The 17,059-nt window shown below is 42.7% G+C and overlaps 4 protein-coding genes across 9 annotated transcripts; 2 read left to right on the forward strand and 2 right to left on the reverse strand.

Moving 5' to 3' along the window:
- Positions 1 to 166: 166 nt before the first annotated feature.
- On the reverse strand, positions 167 to 4,992 carry gtf2h1 (general transcription factor IIH, polypeptide 1). 2 transcript variants are annotated; one of them, XM_056740008.1, is made up of 15 exons: positions 4,774 to 4,992; positions 3,980 to 4,135; positions 3,628 to 3,820; positions 3,323 to 3,488; positions 3,137 to 3,230; positions 2,862 to 3,011; positions 2,691 to 2,770; positions 2,486 to 2,616; positions 2,318 to 2,405; positions 2,132 to 2,220; positions 1,933 to 2,050; positions 1,772 to 1,862; positions 1,172 to 1,287; positions 963 to 1,055; positions 167 to 874 (listed from the first exon to the last, which is right to left on the reverse strand). In XM_056740008.1, exons 2-15 carry the CDS (start codon positions 4,131 to 4,133, stop codon positions 788 to 790), a joined length of 1,650 nt encoding a protein of 549 aa, XP_056595986.1. In that variant the 5' UTR covers positions 4,134 to 4,135; positions 4,774 to 4,992; the 3' UTR covers positions 167 to 787. The 2 variants fall into 2 exon arrangements, with proteins under 2 accessions (XP_056595986.1, XP_056595984.1); XM_056740006.1 differs by having other exon boundaries at positions 4,829 to 4,991.
- Positions 4,993 to 5,141: 149 nt separating this feature from the next.
- Positions 5,142 to 7,065, forward strand: LOC130414610 (RCC1 domain-containing protein 1). 3 transcript variants are annotated; one of them, XM_056740588.1, is made up of 7 exons: positions 5,142 to 5,374; positions 5,642 to 5,836; positions 5,919 to 6,084; positions 6,198 to 6,319; positions 6,402 to 6,704; positions 6,786 to 6,815; positions 6,883 to 7,065. In XM_056740588.1, exons 1-7 carry the CDS (start codon positions 5,215 to 5,217, stop codon positions 7,062 to 7,064), a joined length of 1,158 nt encoding a protein of 385 aa, XP_056596566.1. In that variant the 5' UTR covers positions 5,142 to 5,214; the 3' UTR covers position 7,065. The 3 variants fall into 3 exon arrangements, with proteins under 3 accessions (XP_056596566.1, XP_056596567.1, XP_056596569.1); XM_056740589.1 differs by having other exon boundaries at positions 6,901 to 7,065; XM_056740591.1 differs by having other exon boundaries at positions 6,792 to 6,815; positions 6,901 to 7,065.
- Positions 7,055 to 10,063, reverse strand: cib1 (calcium and integrin binding 1 (calmyrin)). Its single transcript, XM_056740592.1, has 7 exons — positions 9,851 to 10,063; positions 9,621 to 9,655; positions 9,435 to 9,528; positions 9,062 to 9,215; positions 8,384 to 8,502; positions 8,219 to 8,307; positions 7,055 to 7,252 (listed from the first exon to the last, which is right to left on the reverse strand). Exons 1-7 carry the CDS (start codon positions 9,899 to 9,901, stop codon positions 7,231 to 7,233), a joined length of 564 nt encoding a protein of 187 aa, XP_056596570.1. The 5' UTR covers positions 9,902 to 10,063; the 3' UTR covers positions 7,055 to 7,230.
- A 2,043-nt stretch (positions 10,064 to 12,106) lies between these two features.
- Positions 12,107 to 17,059, forward strand: metap2b (methionyl aminopeptidase 2b). 3 transcript variants are annotated; one of them, XM_056740488.1, is made up of 12 exons: positions 12,107 to 12,308; positions 13,146 to 13,238; positions 13,378 to 13,440; positions 13,749 to 13,851; positions 13,937 to 14,098; positions 14,224 to 14,405; positions 14,492 to 14,586; positions 14,773 to 14,869; positions 14,950 to 15,053; positions 15,277 to 15,392; positions 16,263 to 16,534; positions 16,681 to 17,059. In XM_056740488.1, the coding sequence occupies exons 1-11, from the start codon at positions 12,149 to 12,151 to the stop codon at positions 16,513 to 16,515; spliced, it is 1,428 nt and encodes a 475-aa protein (XP_056596466.1). In that variant the 5' UTR covers positions 12,107 to 12,148; the 3' UTR covers positions 16,516 to 16,534; positions 16,681 to 17,059. The 3 variants fall into 3 exon arrangements, with proteins under 3 accessions (XP_056596466.1, XP_056596465.1, XP_056596468.1); XM_056740487.1 differs by having other exon boundaries at positions 12,108 to 12,308; positions 16,263 to 17,059; XM_056740490.1 differs by having other exon boundaries at positions 12,108 to 12,308; positions 13,381 to 13,440; positions 16,263 to 17,059.

Consider the following 17,059-nt stretch of genomic DNA (forward strand, 5'->3'; position numbering starts at 1 on the left):
CCCTTGATTACACAGAGGCAGATATATGAATAGACAGTGGTTAAAAAACACCCAAAGCTTCCTCTTCTTGGCTCTCGTGGTGTAGTTTATCTGCTGTTAAGTTTAAAACGTTCCTCTCAGCATGCTTTGAGGAAGTTCTTGTGATAAAACACACTCACACTCAGTGTAACAGTTTGATGACTTTATTTGAAATGACATCCACGACTCAGTGCAGCTGCAGAAGCATTAACACGCAGTGCTGTCACACAGATCAGTTAATGCGTTACAGAGGATTTATATTCATTTACAGTATTGCTTTATTTCCTCCCGTCAGCTTGTCTTGAACAACTGACTCGTGTCTCGGGAGAGTTGAACTGGATTGCAGTCATCCACTTAAACTTCTCGCTCAAACAGTCCTTCGCATTAAACGTTATAAGTTCCTGAGAAACCTTCCACTGGTTTATTACGCCCAGTTTGGTCATTGTAGAAATACAAGACTGTTAAAATGTCACATCTTACCACGGACATTAAATTATCCACTGAAATAAAGGGAAACAGAACGGAACGAAACCGAAGTGAACCAACAAAATAGAAACAGAGAAGAAAACAGTTATTTGTGACTGCAGATGTCCATCTCCACATGGACGATGACAGTGTGACCAAGCCCCTCCCCCAGGCAGACACGCCCACCAGCACTGACCCGAGTGGGCCCAGGCCGGGAGAGCGTGTGTTTCCTCCTCTCCCTTTTGTTGTGATTTGAGCTAGAGTCTTTTCTCTCTTTCAAAGCAAACACTTTCTCTGGATCTTCTCAGGTCTTCCTCATCATTCGACGGCTTTGCCAGGCTTGGAATTTACTGTACGCAGCCTGAAGCATTTCCTCCAGATGAGCCGTGAGCTGTCGATACAACACACACACAACCTTGTCATGTTAACTTATCACAAAAACATTAATAATGGATCGACGTTTACTGGAGAGGCCTTACATTAGCGCTCAAATACTGCCGTTGGATCTTCTCTTGAAAGGGGCGGAGTTTAGTCAACTGAAATCGTTCCAGGTTGGATTGCATCTTAACAACCTGAGCAAAGGAAAAAAAATACACCTGACACTCAACAGCGATCCTGCCACAACAAAACAGTCCAGTGATGTTCAGCTGGGGGAATTATTCCATTTAACTTGGATGTAGTGTCTGACCTTTTCCTCCAGGAACAGAGTGTTCACAGGGAAACATGTCCAGAAGTGTCGGAGGAGTTCTCCAGCCGCTGTATACAGATGCTTCAGCTCGCTCTGAAGGTCACTGGGCACTAACTCTACATTTAGAGAGAGATAGAGAGAGAGAGACAGAGAGAAAGAGAGAGTGAAATAGAGAGAGAGAGAGTGAGAGTGAGAGAGAGACAGAGAGAGAGAGAGAGAGAGAGAGAGTGAGACAGAGAAAGAGACAGAGAGAGAGAGAGAGAGAGAGAGAGTGAAATAGAGCGAGAGAGAGAGAGTGAGACAGAGAAAGAGACAGAGAGAGAGACAGAGAGAAAGAGAGAGAGAGTGAGTGAGACAGAGAAAGAGACAGAGAGAGAGAGAGAGTGACAGAGTGAGACAGAGAAAGAGACAGAGAGAGAGAGAGAGAAAGAGTGAGAAAGAGTGAGAGAGTGAGAGAGAGAGAGAGAGAGAGAGTGAAATAGAGAGAGAGAGATAGTGAGACAGAGGGAGGATGATAAATGGCAATTTTTTGGATAACCCTAATGTGAGAGTGTAGATGTGAGAGGTAGAAATGTTAGTGCAGTACATGAGCAGACTCACGGTTAACAGTCTGTTGACTTCCCCCCTGCATCAGAACGCCTCCAGGAGAGAGAGACGTGATGGCCGAGCTCGCCGCACTGCTGGACATCACCTGAGAGAGAACATGACGTCATCACATTATAAACTCAATGAGCTGATCGTCTTCTGTTCATATTCAGTACCTGAGTCAGGCGGGGTTTATAACTCTTCATCTCTTGCTGGATGACAGCGATGGAGTTTAAGATGTCCTGACTGCTGGTGTACGGCTGTGACTGCAGAGGAACCGGACCGTGAGAATATCTTACAGAGACAAACACACGACACCAATAAATCAACAAACAAACAGCACACGTCTGAGCGCTTGTGTGGTTTCAGGTTTACCTGTCAGATTTCTTCAGGTTCAGAGAAATGGGTTTGCGGCGGCAGTCACTCTGCAGATCATCATATTCGATGGCTTCCTGTAATTTCACCTTCAGAACGACAACAATAACAAAGTCATCATCATTCATCCGGAGGCGCGTTGGGTTTCATGACATCACTAAACTGATCCGTCTGCAGCTGTTTCACCTTTTTCAGAGGAGGCTGGAAGAAATCTGAGTCTCTGGAGTTTCCATCAGTGCTGCTGGTTTCACTGGTCTGATCACTGCAGGGTTCCCTGCGCACAAACACACATGACACATGTGACACACACACACACACAAACACACACACACTGGTGTCCGTCGAGAGACTCACGCTCTGCGCAGGCCGGCGGCGAGCACCATGGCACTGTGATGATTGAAGCGTTTGATAATGGCACAGTTGCTGTTTTCTCTCAGTGTTTTGGTCACGTTTGAGGTGGAGGGAGCCGCCGCTGTGCCGTAGCCCTGCAGAGACAGACACACAGAGGTCACAGGTCATCCTACAGAGGTGGGGTCAACAGTGATGGAAGGTCTCTCACCTCATCTAATGTTTTATCCTCCAGAGCGAGCAGATCCACCATGGGGTTCTTCACACCCTGAGTCACCATCGACTTCAGACCTGAGAAATAAAACACACATTTGGTGTGTCAGTGACAGAGAAGCACACGCATCGTAGGTGCTCGTGTGACAAATACAGAGGCGTGTTGCACCTTTCTCATCCTGTTTGGCACACTCGGAGAAGATGTCCTGCTGGCCCGTGTTGAGTCGATCTCTGTGGAAGTAATGAGACTGAAAGAAGTGTGTCCAGAACTCTTTCTCGGTCAGGTTGTGCGGAACGTTCTCGGCGTATTTCTGCTTCACTGCAAACAGACAGAACGAAAGATACATTTGATTGACACATGAACGGATGTCACAAAGCGTGAGATTTGCACAGATGTTATGACCACAACATTGGTCTGTAATGTAAATGTTTCCCATATTTCACCGGTAGGATAGGTTCTAAAGATCGACTCGATGATGTCAGACGTCAGGTTGTAGCGCAGACCGTTGCAGCCGTCTGTCTGCGGTCTGATGTCGGCCTGTAACCACGGCGACACGTCAATATCACATGCTCTCATTTATAATGTGAACGTAACAAATACCCGACGCTTCGGGACGAGCGCCAACTCACCAGGAAGGCAGCAGAGATGCCCACTTCCTGTTTGCTGTCGTTGGAAAGAGAGTGCTCTACAGAACTCAAGCTCAGCCGATTGGCCCAGAACTCCTCAGCGCTGATCACCTGACTCACCACCAAATCCTTGTAGAGCTGAAACAGAACGGGGTCTTCCTGCAGCATCCTGCACAAAACAAAGGAACGACGCGTGATGTTGGTCTGATGACAGAAACATTTCTGTGCACAGAGGGATCAGTTCTGACACGGACATGAATGTGAGAGTCAGTGTTTGTTTGTGGGACGAGATGATGAGATCCGCTCACCTATTCTTCTCCTCCAGCTCTTTGTTGGCTTTCTTCTTGAACCTGGGCAGGAGTTGCTGTAGGAGTTCTTTGGTGGCGTCTCTGTCCTTCAGTGCCGTGCTCTCATTGGCAAAATGAAAAGTGCTGCTTTCGCCCGTGTGCAGAACCAACTGAAGCTGGATCTTTGCTTTGCCGTCGGGACTGATCTTCTGACCTGCACGCGAGTGAAGTGTTTACTTTGTTAAGCTAGAAGCTCAGATGGAGTTTATTTGGACATGATGCCGTAATTGATTGTTGAGTGGGTTATATCTTAACACAGATTAAAGACAAAATCAATCTTGTCAACAAGAGACTTCAAATGACTGGAACTCACAGCGGATGTCAGCGTACAGATGGCTGACAGGGAAGCGGTCCTTCCCCTCCGGACCCCAGGCGATCCGCTCAGCCATCAGATATAGAGTTCCATCCTGCTTCCTCTGACGGACCCTCTTCACCACCAACAACACCTCCTCTGACAGAGACGCCATGACTACACACAAACACACACACAAACAAACACACACGTTCACATTTCTTTCCATGTGCAAAAATACACAGATAATATGAAGAGTTTGGTTCCAAAATGACTTTTATTGTGCGTTCAAATGAATATCAATCAAAGTGCAGTTGGTTTGTTTTGATTTAAGCCATAATAACTCAAAAACAAAGCTAACTAACACAATAAAAAACATGATTTTTTTCTCATTTTGTAACCAAACTCTTCATATAATTAAAAAGAGCTTATGATATATTTCAGATTTGTAAAGGTAGATCGAAACAGGTGATGAGCTGAAGATGTTTGACATAATATTTAACACAAAATATGTAATAAACATCAGATCAAATTTAGACGAGATCCTAAATCAGAAGACGGTTTTACATCTTAAAGTATTAAAGATTCTGATCAGTTTCTACTGGAGCTAACAGCACTAGCAACAGCATCATTTATTCTCACCAAAACCAAACTTAAAGTCCAGAAACCAACAGTCATTCTCAGTAAACATCTAAATGTAAACACTAAACTCCAGATCTGTAATGACAGGAGCATTTCGACCAAACAGAAAAGAGAGATTTAGAAAGAGAAGTGTGTGTGATTTCAATCTCTCCTCAGCTCGCAACTCAACTCACGCGCACTGCCGGTCACTTTCAGGAGATGCTTTATTTCAGCATTAAAGACCCTCACCTGGCGCTCCAAAACTGCTGAAGCCCGAGACTCAATATTGATCTTGTGCTAGACGGAGTGAAATCAGTGTAAATGACTGTTTTTATGTTTTATTTACTGTCGACACAGACACCGTGAGTGACAGCAGCTCTCAGATCCGGCCGCCATAGAAACAAAGTGAAGCTAGAACCTCTGCCGTTCAATGTTTGATAAACGGAAATATTTCAAAATGAAAGTCCTCGACGCTCCAATAATCGCTTCGAGATTAAGGAGCGTGGCTTTTATTTTGACAGAACACTTGAGCGATTCTCGCTTTCCTGCTTTAGTTGTTTCTGAATGAGGCTGATTTCTCACACATCACTCGTGAAAGTGTGCGTGTCGGTTGTTTGTGTCAAGAAGATAAACAGATGAACTGGTTCGGTTTTGGTTTTAATGGCTTTGGTCAGATTATCCCTACAGATGTGAAGTGTAAAGTAAGCACACCTGTGCTGTTATCGGACGCGTTTGGATCGGACTGTAGAGTCAGCGGCAGCTGGAGCTCGAGAGCTGCTGTCATTCACACAGACAGTGAGAAAAAAACTTCAGTATTGACTTAAATGTTTGTTTCTACTACAATGTTGCTCACATCTATTTGGTGTATTTCTATTATTTTGATTAATTTCCCTTTTTTTTAAATCATTTTTCTCAAATGTATTTACAATATTTCAAATATACATGCGAGATGCATCTCAAACTAGATCTTAAAACACGTTCCACCAGAATGTTAAGGACGATCAGCTGTTGATGTCGCGTGTGCAGTTTGACACTGTGATGATGGTGTTGTTTGTGTTTCAGGTGGCAGTCGTGTGTGTGTGTCGGGGTTTGTGTGTGGTTCTTCAGGACAGGTGTGTGTTCCAGAGAGTGAGGGGTGCACAGACGCCTCCATCAGTGAAAGACATGTGACCGTCAGCTTCACACGCAGAGTGGAATGCTGGGAAATACAACAGGCACAGAAGCGGCTGGTTTGGAGCAGGGAACAGGAGTCCAGCGGTAACACACAACACTGACCGCAGCTCATTCTGTTCTTCATGTCATAAAGAGGGCAGATGATGATGACAACCTTCTGTCACAGGTCAGGATGTTGCATTGCCGTTAGTGCCAGGCGGGTACGTGGTGCCCAGACCGCCGTTCTTCCGTCCTCTGTGCGCTAAACTGTGCGCTGTCAGCCTGGCGCTGGGCACAGAACACGCTGTGCTGCTCAGCTCATCCGGAGCGGTGTTTACCTGGGGATCTGGAAGGTCCGTGAATTTACATTTAGTCATTTGGCAGACGCTTTTAAGATGATATAGAAAGTCAATCTCTCTCATTAGGAGAGATTTCTTCCCTTTATACAAGACATTTTTTTTGGCAGTCACGGGCAGCTGGGTCATGGTCATCTGACATCACAGGAGGAAGCTCAGGTTGTGGAGGCGCTCTGGGGAGTTCAGATCACAGCAGTGTCCGCTGGCGGCTGGCACTCCGCTTCTGTCAGCGGTAAGAATATTCACCAAACTTCTGTAGGAGCACACCTAGATTCTAAGCAGGTCTGACGCCGCATGTGTCTGTTGGTGTTTAGCGGGAGGGGATCTGTACATGTGGGGCTGGAACGAAAGCGGGCAGCTCGGACTGCCATCTCGAAGCGTGGAGGAGGAAAAGCTCCTCAGAGCGAGAAGGACCGGTGACACACTTGTGTCTAAAGATCTCTGTGTGGACTCTTGTGGGTTTGGAAACACTGACTTGGACGTAAATCAAGCAGAGGAGAAAAACAAAGATGACGTGTTCATTTCCATTCAAGCGTTCCCGGCTCTAGTGGATATTCCTCAAGTGTCAGAAATCATCCGCGTGGCCTGTGGATCCAGACATACGGCCGCCGTCACAGGTGACGTCTTCACGTCTGTTTTGTAGTGAAATTGGCACATTGTGACATGAACATCATGGAGTAGTGTTGTTTTTCCTGTAGGTACAGGCGATCTCTACACCTGGGGATGGGGTAAGAGTTTGCTTCGTTGTTTGTTCATGTAGAATGTAGATGTGTTCTTGCATTAGTCACCCTTCAGTCTCTCTTTCTTTACAAGGTTGGTACGGTCAGCTGGGACACGACACTGAACGCAGCACAGATGAACCGGCGCTGGTGAAATACTTTCACAGTCGTGACATGTGTGTTGGAGATGTTGTTTGTGGATTATGGAACACTTTTGTGTCGGCTGTTCCAGAAAAAACATCCTTGCATACAGAATAAAGCTTTATTACATTAGATAGAAATATATCATCAAAAATACTGATTAGAAACTGTAAATATGTCAAACGAAGGAATGAATAAGAGAATACATGTACAATCAATAAAGATAAAAGTTGGATGAAAGATCACAGGTGAATATTCTGGACCGGAAAGCAGCTTCACAGCTTCACAACACAATCTTGAAGGAACTGCAACACAACATTCATTTGTCAGTAAAATCAATGAAGATATCAAAGGTTTCTCAATTGTTGAAGTCATATGAACATCTCAAGGTCTAAGAACGGAGGTTCTGCAGAAGACAAGAGATGATGTAGACTCTACTTCTTGTGTGACACACTACATTTCTTCTATTGTGCCTCTTCAAACTACTCTCTATCCATTCAGATATGGAGTGAGCGAACACACTGCTGCCACTTTAAGGAGCAAATATTTTGTGATTTTCAAGGTCCAACTTTGGTTTGTGGAGTGTCCAACAGCAAGTTTATATTCATACACGCTGTGAAAACAGTTATTATCTCACTTCTTGACTGACTCTCAAATGATTCATTCGGCGATTCATTTGTCTAATCCTCTATGATCTGATTGGTCAGATGGTCTAGTCTGCTGTGATTGGTCTACCGCATGCGGTGTCGCAAATGGAACGTATTACACCTAGTGACGCAAATCTGCCCCAGAGCCATTGAGAGAGAGAGTTGTGTCTTCTTCGTTTACTCCAAATGGAACAGTTTTTTCACAGTTTCAAAAGTTGCTAGTAACGCATGGAGCTGCGACTAAACAGACCAACTGAGGTAAACCTCTAACCCATTTAAAGACAAAAGCCATTTAATGAATAAAAATTGAAAGAAATAAAGCATTTAAAGAGAAAACATCACTTCCTGGAACTATCTGAAGGCCCAAGAATCACGTGACGCTCCAATGTTTTTGACTTCCGTTGGCTCAAGTCTCTGATCTGACCCGGTACTGAAATGAGAATGACTGACGACTCATTCGTGTGAGTCAGAGTCGACTCCTTTTTGTCAAGCCAAGAACTTTGTTATTGTTATAGTGTAAACATTTCGTCTAACCACTCCTCCTGTGGTCTGCTGAAGAAAGGCCGTCCTAGAGGTGACAAAGACATGACAGAATGTTTTATCTTTGGGAGAATTATGGCTCACCTGACAAAGTCTGGAGATCTGGAGATCACATGCTGAAATTCAGAAAGGTTCACGGTTCCATCTTTATCGATGTCTGACTCCTCCAGGATCTGCAGAAGGAAGCGAGTTTGTGTTAGTGAAGCTGATCTGATGGCCGTCTGTGAGATGGATTGGAGATGGACTCACATTGCCTATCAGCTGTCTCATTTCCTCTGAGGTGAGACGCGCGTCGTCCGTTTCTCCCGTCAGACAGTTCACCAGCTTCCTCAGGTCTTCACTATCAAGCGTGCCATCGTCATCAAAGTCTGGAGAATACAAGAATACCTTATAGCCCCACTTTGCAAGGTGCAGTTTCAAATTGTCTTTATTTATTATTCTTTTTTATTCTTAATCTTACAAATATAATTAAATCTTGTTTAAAATTAAGGGTTTGGTTCCAAAATGAGATTACAGTTCAAAAATCATGTTTTTTATCGTGTGTTCCGATTAATATCCATCAAACTGCAGTTGGTTTGTTTTGATTTAAAACATAATAACTCAAACAATACAGCTAACTTACACAATAAAAACATGATGACATCTAAAAAAAACCTCATGAGTTATCTCATTTTGGAACAAAACTCTTCAAATATTCTGTTGGTTGTACAGCAAGTGTTTCTGGACCAGCGTAGTTTACGTCATCTGAAGGGGTCTATATCAGGGGTGTTTGTTGACAGGAGCTGTATCTAAGGACAGCAACCATACTTCACAATCCTTCAACTTCAAACCACTGATATGTGTGTTATGGCACTAAGATGATCTGATTCTCTATAACGGGATGTTAAATTAATGTAAATGTGCAGAATCTCCTCGAGTTGATATTACCGAAGATGCGGAAGGCGTAGTGGGATTTGATTTCCAGGGTCGCAGAGTCACTGAAAGCACTCAGGAGATCCAGAAAATCCTCAAAGCTCAGACTGCCATCCTTCCGGTCAGATGTGGAGAACACGTGACATATTCTCTCCCTGAAGGGGTTCGACTGCCATTGAAGAGAAAAAACACATGTGCTTTAGTCAATCTGTAAAGATCTGTCAATGTCAATCTTGGTGCACAAACAGAACTGCAGGTTACAGGTGAGTATTAGGACACATGTCTAGAATCAGTAGTTTATATTTCACACCAAAACCACCAGAATAGGCAAAACACTGAATACATTCTTGTTTTTCTTCTTTGGATTCGAGGGTTCAGACTTTCTTACTTTGAGTTCTGGAAGAGTCATGATGATCTGCATGGACACTCTTTCAATCGGCCCGTTCTCTCTGGTCTGGAGTTGACAGAACTTTTTGTGTGCCCTAAACAAACACATGAGAATGACTGAATAATACTGTTATGCTATTAAAAAAGTTTTCCACGAGACGTGTGTGTGCGTTATGATCATTCTTACTCGTTGATTTCTTGTTTTGTGAGAAATGTGAGCTCCTGAATTAAACAAGAAGAAATTAAACATTATGACAAATAAGTTCCATTCTATATAATACATAGACATTTTAAAGTTGGAGACGAGTAAAAGTTACTGTCCAAATATATTAAACGATACAAGATATTTACACACACAAACTTATAGTTGACATTTTGAGCGTTTCTCTGTATATTATTTGTTAGTGTTAACTTTACCTGATACTCTGACAGACTCTCTTTCGGTAAATTACTCGCATTTCCGCCCATGACTGACTGACTTCACAACTGATATATTCACTTTCAAAAGTCACTTTGTGTCGTTCTTTGTTTTAAATCGACTTATTTGTCGCTAGTTTTGTTGTTTTTGGTCCTAACAACAGACTTAAGAGACTTTGGACGTTGGTTGACAAGGCTCACTTCCGCTTCCTGGATGACGTGTAGTTGTTATAGTAACATGTTTGCGCCTCGCGCTATGCAAAGTAGGAGTGAAGTGTATAATGAATTTATGTAAATGAAATGATGTGGTGATGACATGAATCTGCTCTTTATTTCTCATTTTGTAGCTGAAGCACGAGCAGAGTGCACTTTGTCAGTGAATTCAACAGGTGTCGTCCTATCACAAATAATGACACATTTGTATCACATCAGGCAGTTTTTTGTGTTAAAAAATTCTAATGACAACGAAGTAAACGTTTAAATAATCCTTAGGAAAATGAAGCATGTTAAAACTGTAGTAACCAGGAAACGTTGGAGTACAGTACAGAGTTTCGACATTATTATCTAGGTTATGTTTCAGGAAAAGGGCACGTTTTTGGGAGATGACAAATTTTTATTTATGTGAAACCTGATTGAAGAATACCCACTAAATGAAGGGATGGCTCTTAACAGAACATAGTTCATTTTCATGTTTCCATTGAGGAATGTGTTCCGCTGTAGATGTGACAAAACTGTGGAACTTACGTTTAAAAAAATCAAATGCTTTACGTTTATTCATTTGGCAGATGCTTTTATCCAAAGCGACTTACAAGTAGGGGAGCATATCACAAGTGATGTTTGGGAGACATCACTTGGTTATTTGAACCACAAAATGTTGATATCTGTGCTGTTCATATAGTGAAAACATTCATGGTAAGGTTGATTTTCACAGAATTGCCCTCATGTTATCTTGGTGAATGAGTTAGGGTTGATGCTTTATGAGTTCAAAAGGCTGAAGACGTTCATAAAAATTAGACAGAGAACAAGATGAAATGCAAACCCAGATTAAAAAAGAACTGTAATTCAAATATATGAAGAAAATTGCAGTATGATGTCAGAACATGACACGTCATCATTAAGGCGTTTTCTCTTTGTGACGGTCTCTTGTATTTGGAGAGTTTTGAGTTCACATGAACACATCACGTCTTCTCTCGGTCTGTATGCGGTCACTCACTGGTTTGCTTGAGAAAACATTCACCAAGTGATAAGTAAGCAGTAAATCAAACAAATAAATCAGTTTGGTGTTTACAAATATTTACACTGTCAAATATAAATCAAGTCATAAATCATGTACGATCACACAGCAAAGTTCATCTGAAAATAAGAACCCATCTGAAAAGAAACCATAAAGTTGTAGCGGAGGGTCAAGAATACAGCAAGAGGTGATCAAGTCCTCATGGGATTGTTCAGATCACGGTTCCTGCAACAGAACGAAAATGGGTTAGTATTCCAGATTTTATTAGACGACTCCAGGTCAGGTCAGAGAGTTCCTGTGAAGAATTCAGAGATGATGAATCAATGTCAAGCCAGAGATCACAGAGCGGACACCTCCACCATCACATGAACCGGCCGGTGGAGGTGTTGATGTTGTGTTCCGCCCCGCACCCTCTATATATATATATACATTCATACAAGTTTACAGACTCCTGTTTAATCTTCACTACTCTCAGAGATGTGACATTTATTATTGCTCACTGACGTTAAGTCTTGCTCATGCATTTGATTCTGTTATGATGTTATTTCTAAAATATCATTTTCACTTGGAAGTGCTCTTAAGGAAGCGTGGTGTATTTCATTGTATTAAAGTAAAATAAAGTGTGTGAATGGAAAATTATTCCTCCTTTATCAGCAACACTTGAATCTCTGAAAAAGTATAGTTTATTGTTAAAGCAATGAGCCCCAAGAAACAGAGTTACAGTGTATTTAGCAGTTATATAATGCGCTGTAACCCACTGCATCATGAGGCTTTTGCTTTTATAAAACAGTCAATTCATATGTTAGCAAGGTTTCATAATATAATGTAAATGAAATTATATTTAGACTATGTAATTCGGTCAGCCATTGTATATCACTGCGGTGGGTGTTCTATAACGGCAGAATTGAGCTTAGCCAATCAGAATCAAGCATTCTGTTATTTACGTTATTTAACAACACATGTTTTATAAACTCTGCAGCCTGAGTTTAGTGGGTTGGATCCACATGTATTTGCCCGAGCTCTGACGTGCGTGACTTCCCAGCTTCCCTTGCGCGGTCACCATCATGGCGGACGAGCAGACGGACGAGACGCTGTCGACAGCTGCAGAAATGACGATTTTAACGAATGGAGACTCTCATCCTCCTAAAGAAGACGCGGAACCCGCGGACGAGAGCGGGAAGAAGAAGAAGAAAAAGAAGAAGAAGACGAAACCATCAGCCGCGGGTAAATAATGAGGGAGAAAAGAAGCGCGTGGCCTCCCGACCGCAGCTCGAGCTCTCTTGAGCTCTTCAGACACACTCTCATTTACATTCTCACATAACACGAGCGCGAGCTTTAGTCTTATGCTTCAGATTGTTCAGTGAGATCTCGTGACGCTTGTCCACGTGCTTCATGTGTTTTGTCTCAGTTTTATAACGCAGTGGTTCAGTCACCTGCGCCAGAACGATGAATATGAGAGTTACGACACTCGATCTCACGTGGTTCATGAGCCCTCAAAAGTTCAAAACAAATCCGTGCTGTCAATCTATTTCAGCGGGACAGATAACAGCAGCAGTATTTGGATAAATGTTGCTAAATATTGACACATTGTGTACACTGATAATTATGTTGACTGCGTTTATTACAGCAATTTATCAAGGGAGTAATATGAATATAATTTTAACATTTACTTTCAACTGCCAACTCTTTAAAATGTAAGGCATGCAGTTATTTCACCAAATGTACAGCACATGTGTTCGGGAGACACTGAAATAAACGGGCTCCAGTGCAGTGTTTAGAACTATTGAGTTACTTACGCATTCCATTCTTTCTGTGGACGTCTATGGGAGTGTCGTAACTCTCATTTTCAACGCTTCTGGGCTGAGCCACTAACAGTTATACAACTGCACGTGCGTGTTCATATTTGATTGTGTAATGTTGAAAATTGACAAAAGTGTGATTCCAAATAGTGGCAATGTTCCCTATACCATTGTAGAAATGTTAGTTCTGGATGTTGTTGTTCGTGGTTTTGGTCCCATATTGCATGTTGTACAGCCACCTGACAATATTATGTTGTGTTAGAAAACAACAACGAATCTGACATCACCAAAGTGACAAAAGAACTGCAGCAACAAACATTAGAAGACCCAGAGAAGGAGGATGAGGCCGAGGACGGTGCGTGTGTGTCATTCTGTTTCACATTATAACATGTCAAATATATGTCAGTTTATTTGTGTGCATCTGTGAGAGTCTAGTGTTGCTTCTTGAGCTTAATAACAGATGTTGATTATGTACTCTATCTGTATTTATTCAGCAGATGGTGAGGAAGGAGATTCCTCAGGAAAGAAGAAGAAGAAAAAGAAAAAGAAGAAAGGACGTAAGAGGCTGTTTGAAGTATCACCCATCTGAAATCATTTCCTTACCTTTGAGTTGTTCCAAACCTGTTATTGATGTCTTTGTTCTGATGAACACACAGAAAGATATTTGGAAGAATGCTCATACACACAGATTTTGACTCCCATAGTAGGAAAATTACTTTATCATGGGGGGCAAAATCTGTCTGTCTCTGTATCTATCAGAACAAAGACATTTATACAGATTTGGAGCAACTGGAAGTTGAGTAAATGATGACAGAAGTTGTAGGTTTGTTTTAATGTTTTGTTGTTTTTCTCCATTCGTTTCTAGCCAAAGTTCAAACGGATCCTCCATCCATCCCCATCTGTGAGCTCAATCCTGCTGGAGTTTATCTCAAAGGCCAGGAGTGTGAATATCCCCCCACACACGACGGGTACGGACCTACACGCTGAATGATAGTGAAGAAAGTGTTTGTGTTGAGACTCAGAACCGTGGTGTTTGTTTTGTGTTGCTCACAGACGCACGGCTGCGTGGAGGACCAGCAATGAAGAGAAGAAGTTTTTGGATCAGGCTAATGAGGAGATGTGGAATGACTTCAGACAGGCGGCCGAGGCTCATCGGCAGGTCCGGAAATACGTCATGAGCTGGATCAAACCGGGCATCAGCATGATCGAGATCTGGTAAGACAATGATTAAGATTCAACTTCAACAACTGCTGTAGGAAGCATAAATACCTTCTAGAGGGCTAATGGTGAAATCCAGATGAATTGAAGTTGATGGGTTGAGTTTCATGTGTCCCTGACAGTCAGAAACTGGAGGATTGTTCCAGGAAACTGATCAAGGAAAACGGTCTGAACGCTGGTTTGGCTTTTCCCACCGGCTGCTCTCTGAACCATTGTGCCGCTCACTACACTCCTAACGCTGGAGATACCACCGTCCTCCAGTACGATGACGTCTGCAAGATCGACTTCGGCACACACATTAACGGTACATCTGAAAACCAACTTTTACTGCCTTTGATTCCCAGTCGTGCGACTGATCTGATTTTTTGATGTTATCATGTGGTGTTTCAGGTCGAATCATCGACTGCGCTTTTACCGTCACCTTTAACCCAAGATACGATAAGCTGCTGGAAGCCGTTAAAGACGCCACAAATACCGGAATCAAGGTAGGGTTCAATCCAATTTACATCAACTTTCCGTCCTGAAAATCTAATTTCAGTTGATCTGAATGTTGTGGTGTGATTCTCTTGAGTCGATGCTGTTGACTGGTTTCAGGACATCGGCGTGTTATGTTCCGTACCGATGAAACCGTTTGTTTTTGACAAATGCATTATTGGGTGTTTGTGCATCAGTGTGCAGGGATCGATGTGCGTTTGTGTGACATTGGAGAATCCATTCAGGAGGTAATGGAGTCTTACGAAGTGGATCTTGATGGAAAAACGTATCAAGGTGAGATGAAGTTCTTGCGACGCTGAAGGTATAAACGGCACCTGTGTTGATTTTACTGACATGCTTCTTGATGTTTCCAGTGAAACCAATTAGAAATCTCAACGGACACTCCATCGGCCAGTACAGAATACACGCTGGCAAAACCGTGCCCATCGTGAAAGGAGGTGAAGCCACCAAGATGGAGGTAGGTTCTCTTTCTGACGTCTTGCTCGTGTTAGACTTTCACATGATTACAACTGCAGCTGATATCTGAAAAAGTGAAGCGTTTGGGTGTGACGGAGAGTTATCAGTCAGAAACACAACATGACACACACACAGCTGAGCTTATATATGGCCTTCAGATCAGCGTTCTGCTCCAAATGTGAACCGTAATCTTGTGTTTTTTTGTTTCATTGCCGCTCTAACAGGAGGGTGAGGTGTATGCCATCGAGACGTTCGGGAGCACTGGGAAAGGCATGGTTCATGATGACATGGAGTGTTCTCATTACATGAAAAACTTTGAGGTCGGCCATGTGCCAATTAGGTGAGAAACACATTGATCTCTGACACTACAGCACCCCCTGTGGTCACACTCCTGCTTTTGCTTGAACATGTTACTCTTCTTTGTGATTTCCTGCACTGAATAAATTCCTATTAGTTTTTCTGTACACACTGGAACATCCCATGATCTCAAGTACACGTGCATCTGTAAACTACGGTGGTGTTATACAGTGAGGCGAGTCTAGGCGCGATCTGTGCAGAGAAGTATCTTTATACAGCTTGAGCTGGGAAGTTATACATAGAGTTGAGTTATATTGACGATGATAGACGAGTTTTGCTTTATCAAATACACGTTATAAATGACTCAATCTCGTAGTGATTTTAGATGGAGCAGACGAGCAGTACTTATTTCTGACCAAACACCCGTACTTCATGGAAGAGCTGTGCATAAAACATTGAATCCATTTCAAAATTGATTAAGACATTTATAATTCGCTTGAACCGTGATGTATGTCGGCCAGCCCTACGCAGACATGCCTCGTCTTCTTTATGCAATGCGAGCTGCGCAGACAAAAGTGAAACATCACAACACTGGCTCAACATTGTGATGTCTGTCAGCCATCGCCGATATCATTGTCCATCAGCCCAACCCTACTGTAAACGTGTATAACAATTACACATCTGCCTGATTAACCGAAAATATATATCACATGATTTATGTACAACTTGTGAGTGAAGTACAGTAAAATGGTGCTGCATCCGAACGCCAGAGGGCGCTCTTGTGCAGAAACTCCAAATACGCACTGCAGAAGAAGAACATAACACATGTAGTTCTAGGAAACTACAGAACTATTATATGTTGTTTTAGTATTCATGAGAATTGTTGTTCATGGTGTTCTTATGTGTTTTCCAGACTCCCCAGAGCCAAACATTTGCTGAATGTGGTGAACGACAATTTTGGCACGCTGGCCTTCTGCCGCCGCTGGCTGGATCGTCTGGGTGAGAGCAAGTATTTGATGGCGCTGAAGAACCTGTGTGACCTGGGCATCATCGACCCGTACCCTCCTCTGTGTGACACCAAAGGCTGCTACACTGCTCAGTTTGAACACACCATCCTGTTGAGACCCACCTGTAAAGAGGTGGTCAGCCGAGGAGACGATTACTAGACATCTGCCTTCATCTCTCGTATGCTTACTTATGTCAATTTGAGTATTCCATGGGTAAAGATGGGGGGAATAAGCTGTGCCTTCTCATTTTTAACATGCTTGCATTTGTCTGTACAGAGGAGGGATGAGCTTTGAGAAGTTTAACTGCGGTGTAATTTGTTTTAGGCACCAATGAAGTGCTCTAGAAACATTTGTCAGACTCTGGAGGACGTCCGGTGCACTTTTCATGATCAACATGAGCAGCGTGTTTCAACCCGAGAAATGTGACATCAAAACCACATTTTCAGATCATCTGCATGTCTTTAATACACAGAGAACGTTTGCGAGATGTAAGAGGAAGAGAGAAGAGTCATGTTGTTGATCATTTCTGATTCAAGTCCTGTATGCTTCGGCTTTTCAGTTTGAGGCTTTTGATTTTTCACTGGTTTAAAACAAACGATGCAATCTTCATGGCTTTCTCTCATTCTTCATTTGAATTCTGTCAAACATCTTTCTGGTCGCTGTGAACAACAAATAAACATTACGGCTACATTACATCACTAAA

The sequence above is a fragment of the Triplophysa dalaica genome, chromosome 24 (genome assembly GCF_015846415.1).
Source record: "Triplophysa dalaica isolate WHDGS20190420 chromosome 24, ASM1584641v1, whole genome shotgun sequence".
Taxonomy (NCBI): Eukaryota; Metazoa; Chordata; class Actinopteri; order Cypriniformes; family Nemacheilidae; genus Triplophysa; species Triplophysa dalaica.

What these genes read in the sequence shown, in the direction of transcription:
- gtf2h1 (XM_056740008.1), bottom strand. Translation starts at nt 4,133, where the DNA reads ATGGCGTCTCTGTCAGAGGAGGTGTTGTTGGTGGTGAAGAGGGTCCGT. An exon ending in TGCCAAACAGGATGAGAAAG is followed by an intron (nt 2,771 to 2,861) that starts GTGCAACACGCC and finishes TTTATTTCTCAG; the next exon opens with GTCTGAAGTCGATGGTGACT. An exon ending in CTCTGTTCCTGGAGGAAAAG is followed by an intron (nt 1,056 to 1,171) that starts GTCAGACACTAC and finishes TCCTTTGCTCAG; the next exon opens with GTTGTTAAGATGCAATCCAA.
- LOC130414610 (XM_056740588.1), top strand. Translation starts at nt 5,215, where the DNA reads ATGAACTGGTTCGGTTTTGGTTTTAATGGCTTTGGTCAGATTATCCCT. An exon ending in CAGGGAACAGGAGTCCAGCG is followed by an intron (nt 5,837 to 5,918) that starts GTAACACACAAC and finishes CTTCTGTCACAG; the next exon opens with GTCAGGATGTTGCATTGCCG. An exon ending in GCACTCCGCTTCTGTCAGCG is followed by an intron (nt 6,320 to 6,401) that starts GTAAGAATATTC and finishes GTTGGTGTTTAG; the next exon opens with CGGGAGGGGATCTGTACATG.
- cib1 (XM_056740592.1), bottom strand. Translation starts at nt 9,901, where the DNA reads ATGGGCGGAAATGCGAGTAATTTACCGAAAGAGAGTCTGTCAGAGTAT. An exon ending in TGACTCTTCCAGAACTCAAA is followed by an intron (nt 9,216 to 9,434) that starts GTAAGAAAGTCT and finishes CTTCAATGGCAG; the next exon opens with TCGAACCCCTTCAGGGAGAG. An exon ending in TGAGACAGCTGATAGGCAAT is followed by an intron (nt 8,308 to 8,383) that starts GTGAGTCCATCT and finishes TTCCTTCTGCAG; the next exon opens with ATCCTGGAGGAGTCAGACAT.
- metap2b (XM_056740488.1), top strand. Translation starts at nt 12,149, where the DNA reads ATGGCGGACGAGCAGACGGACGAGACGCTGTCGACAGCTGCAGAAATG. An exon ending in GGAGGATGAGGCCGAGGACG is followed by an intron (nt 13,239 to 13,377) that starts GTGCGTGTGTGT and finishes GTATTTATTCAG; the next exon opens with CAGATGGTGAGGAAGGAGAT. An exon ending in GTCGGCCATGTGCCAATTAG is followed by an intron (nt 15,393 to 16,262) that starts GTGAGAAACACA and finishes TGTGTTTTCCAG; the next exon opens with ACTCCCCAGAGCCAAACATT.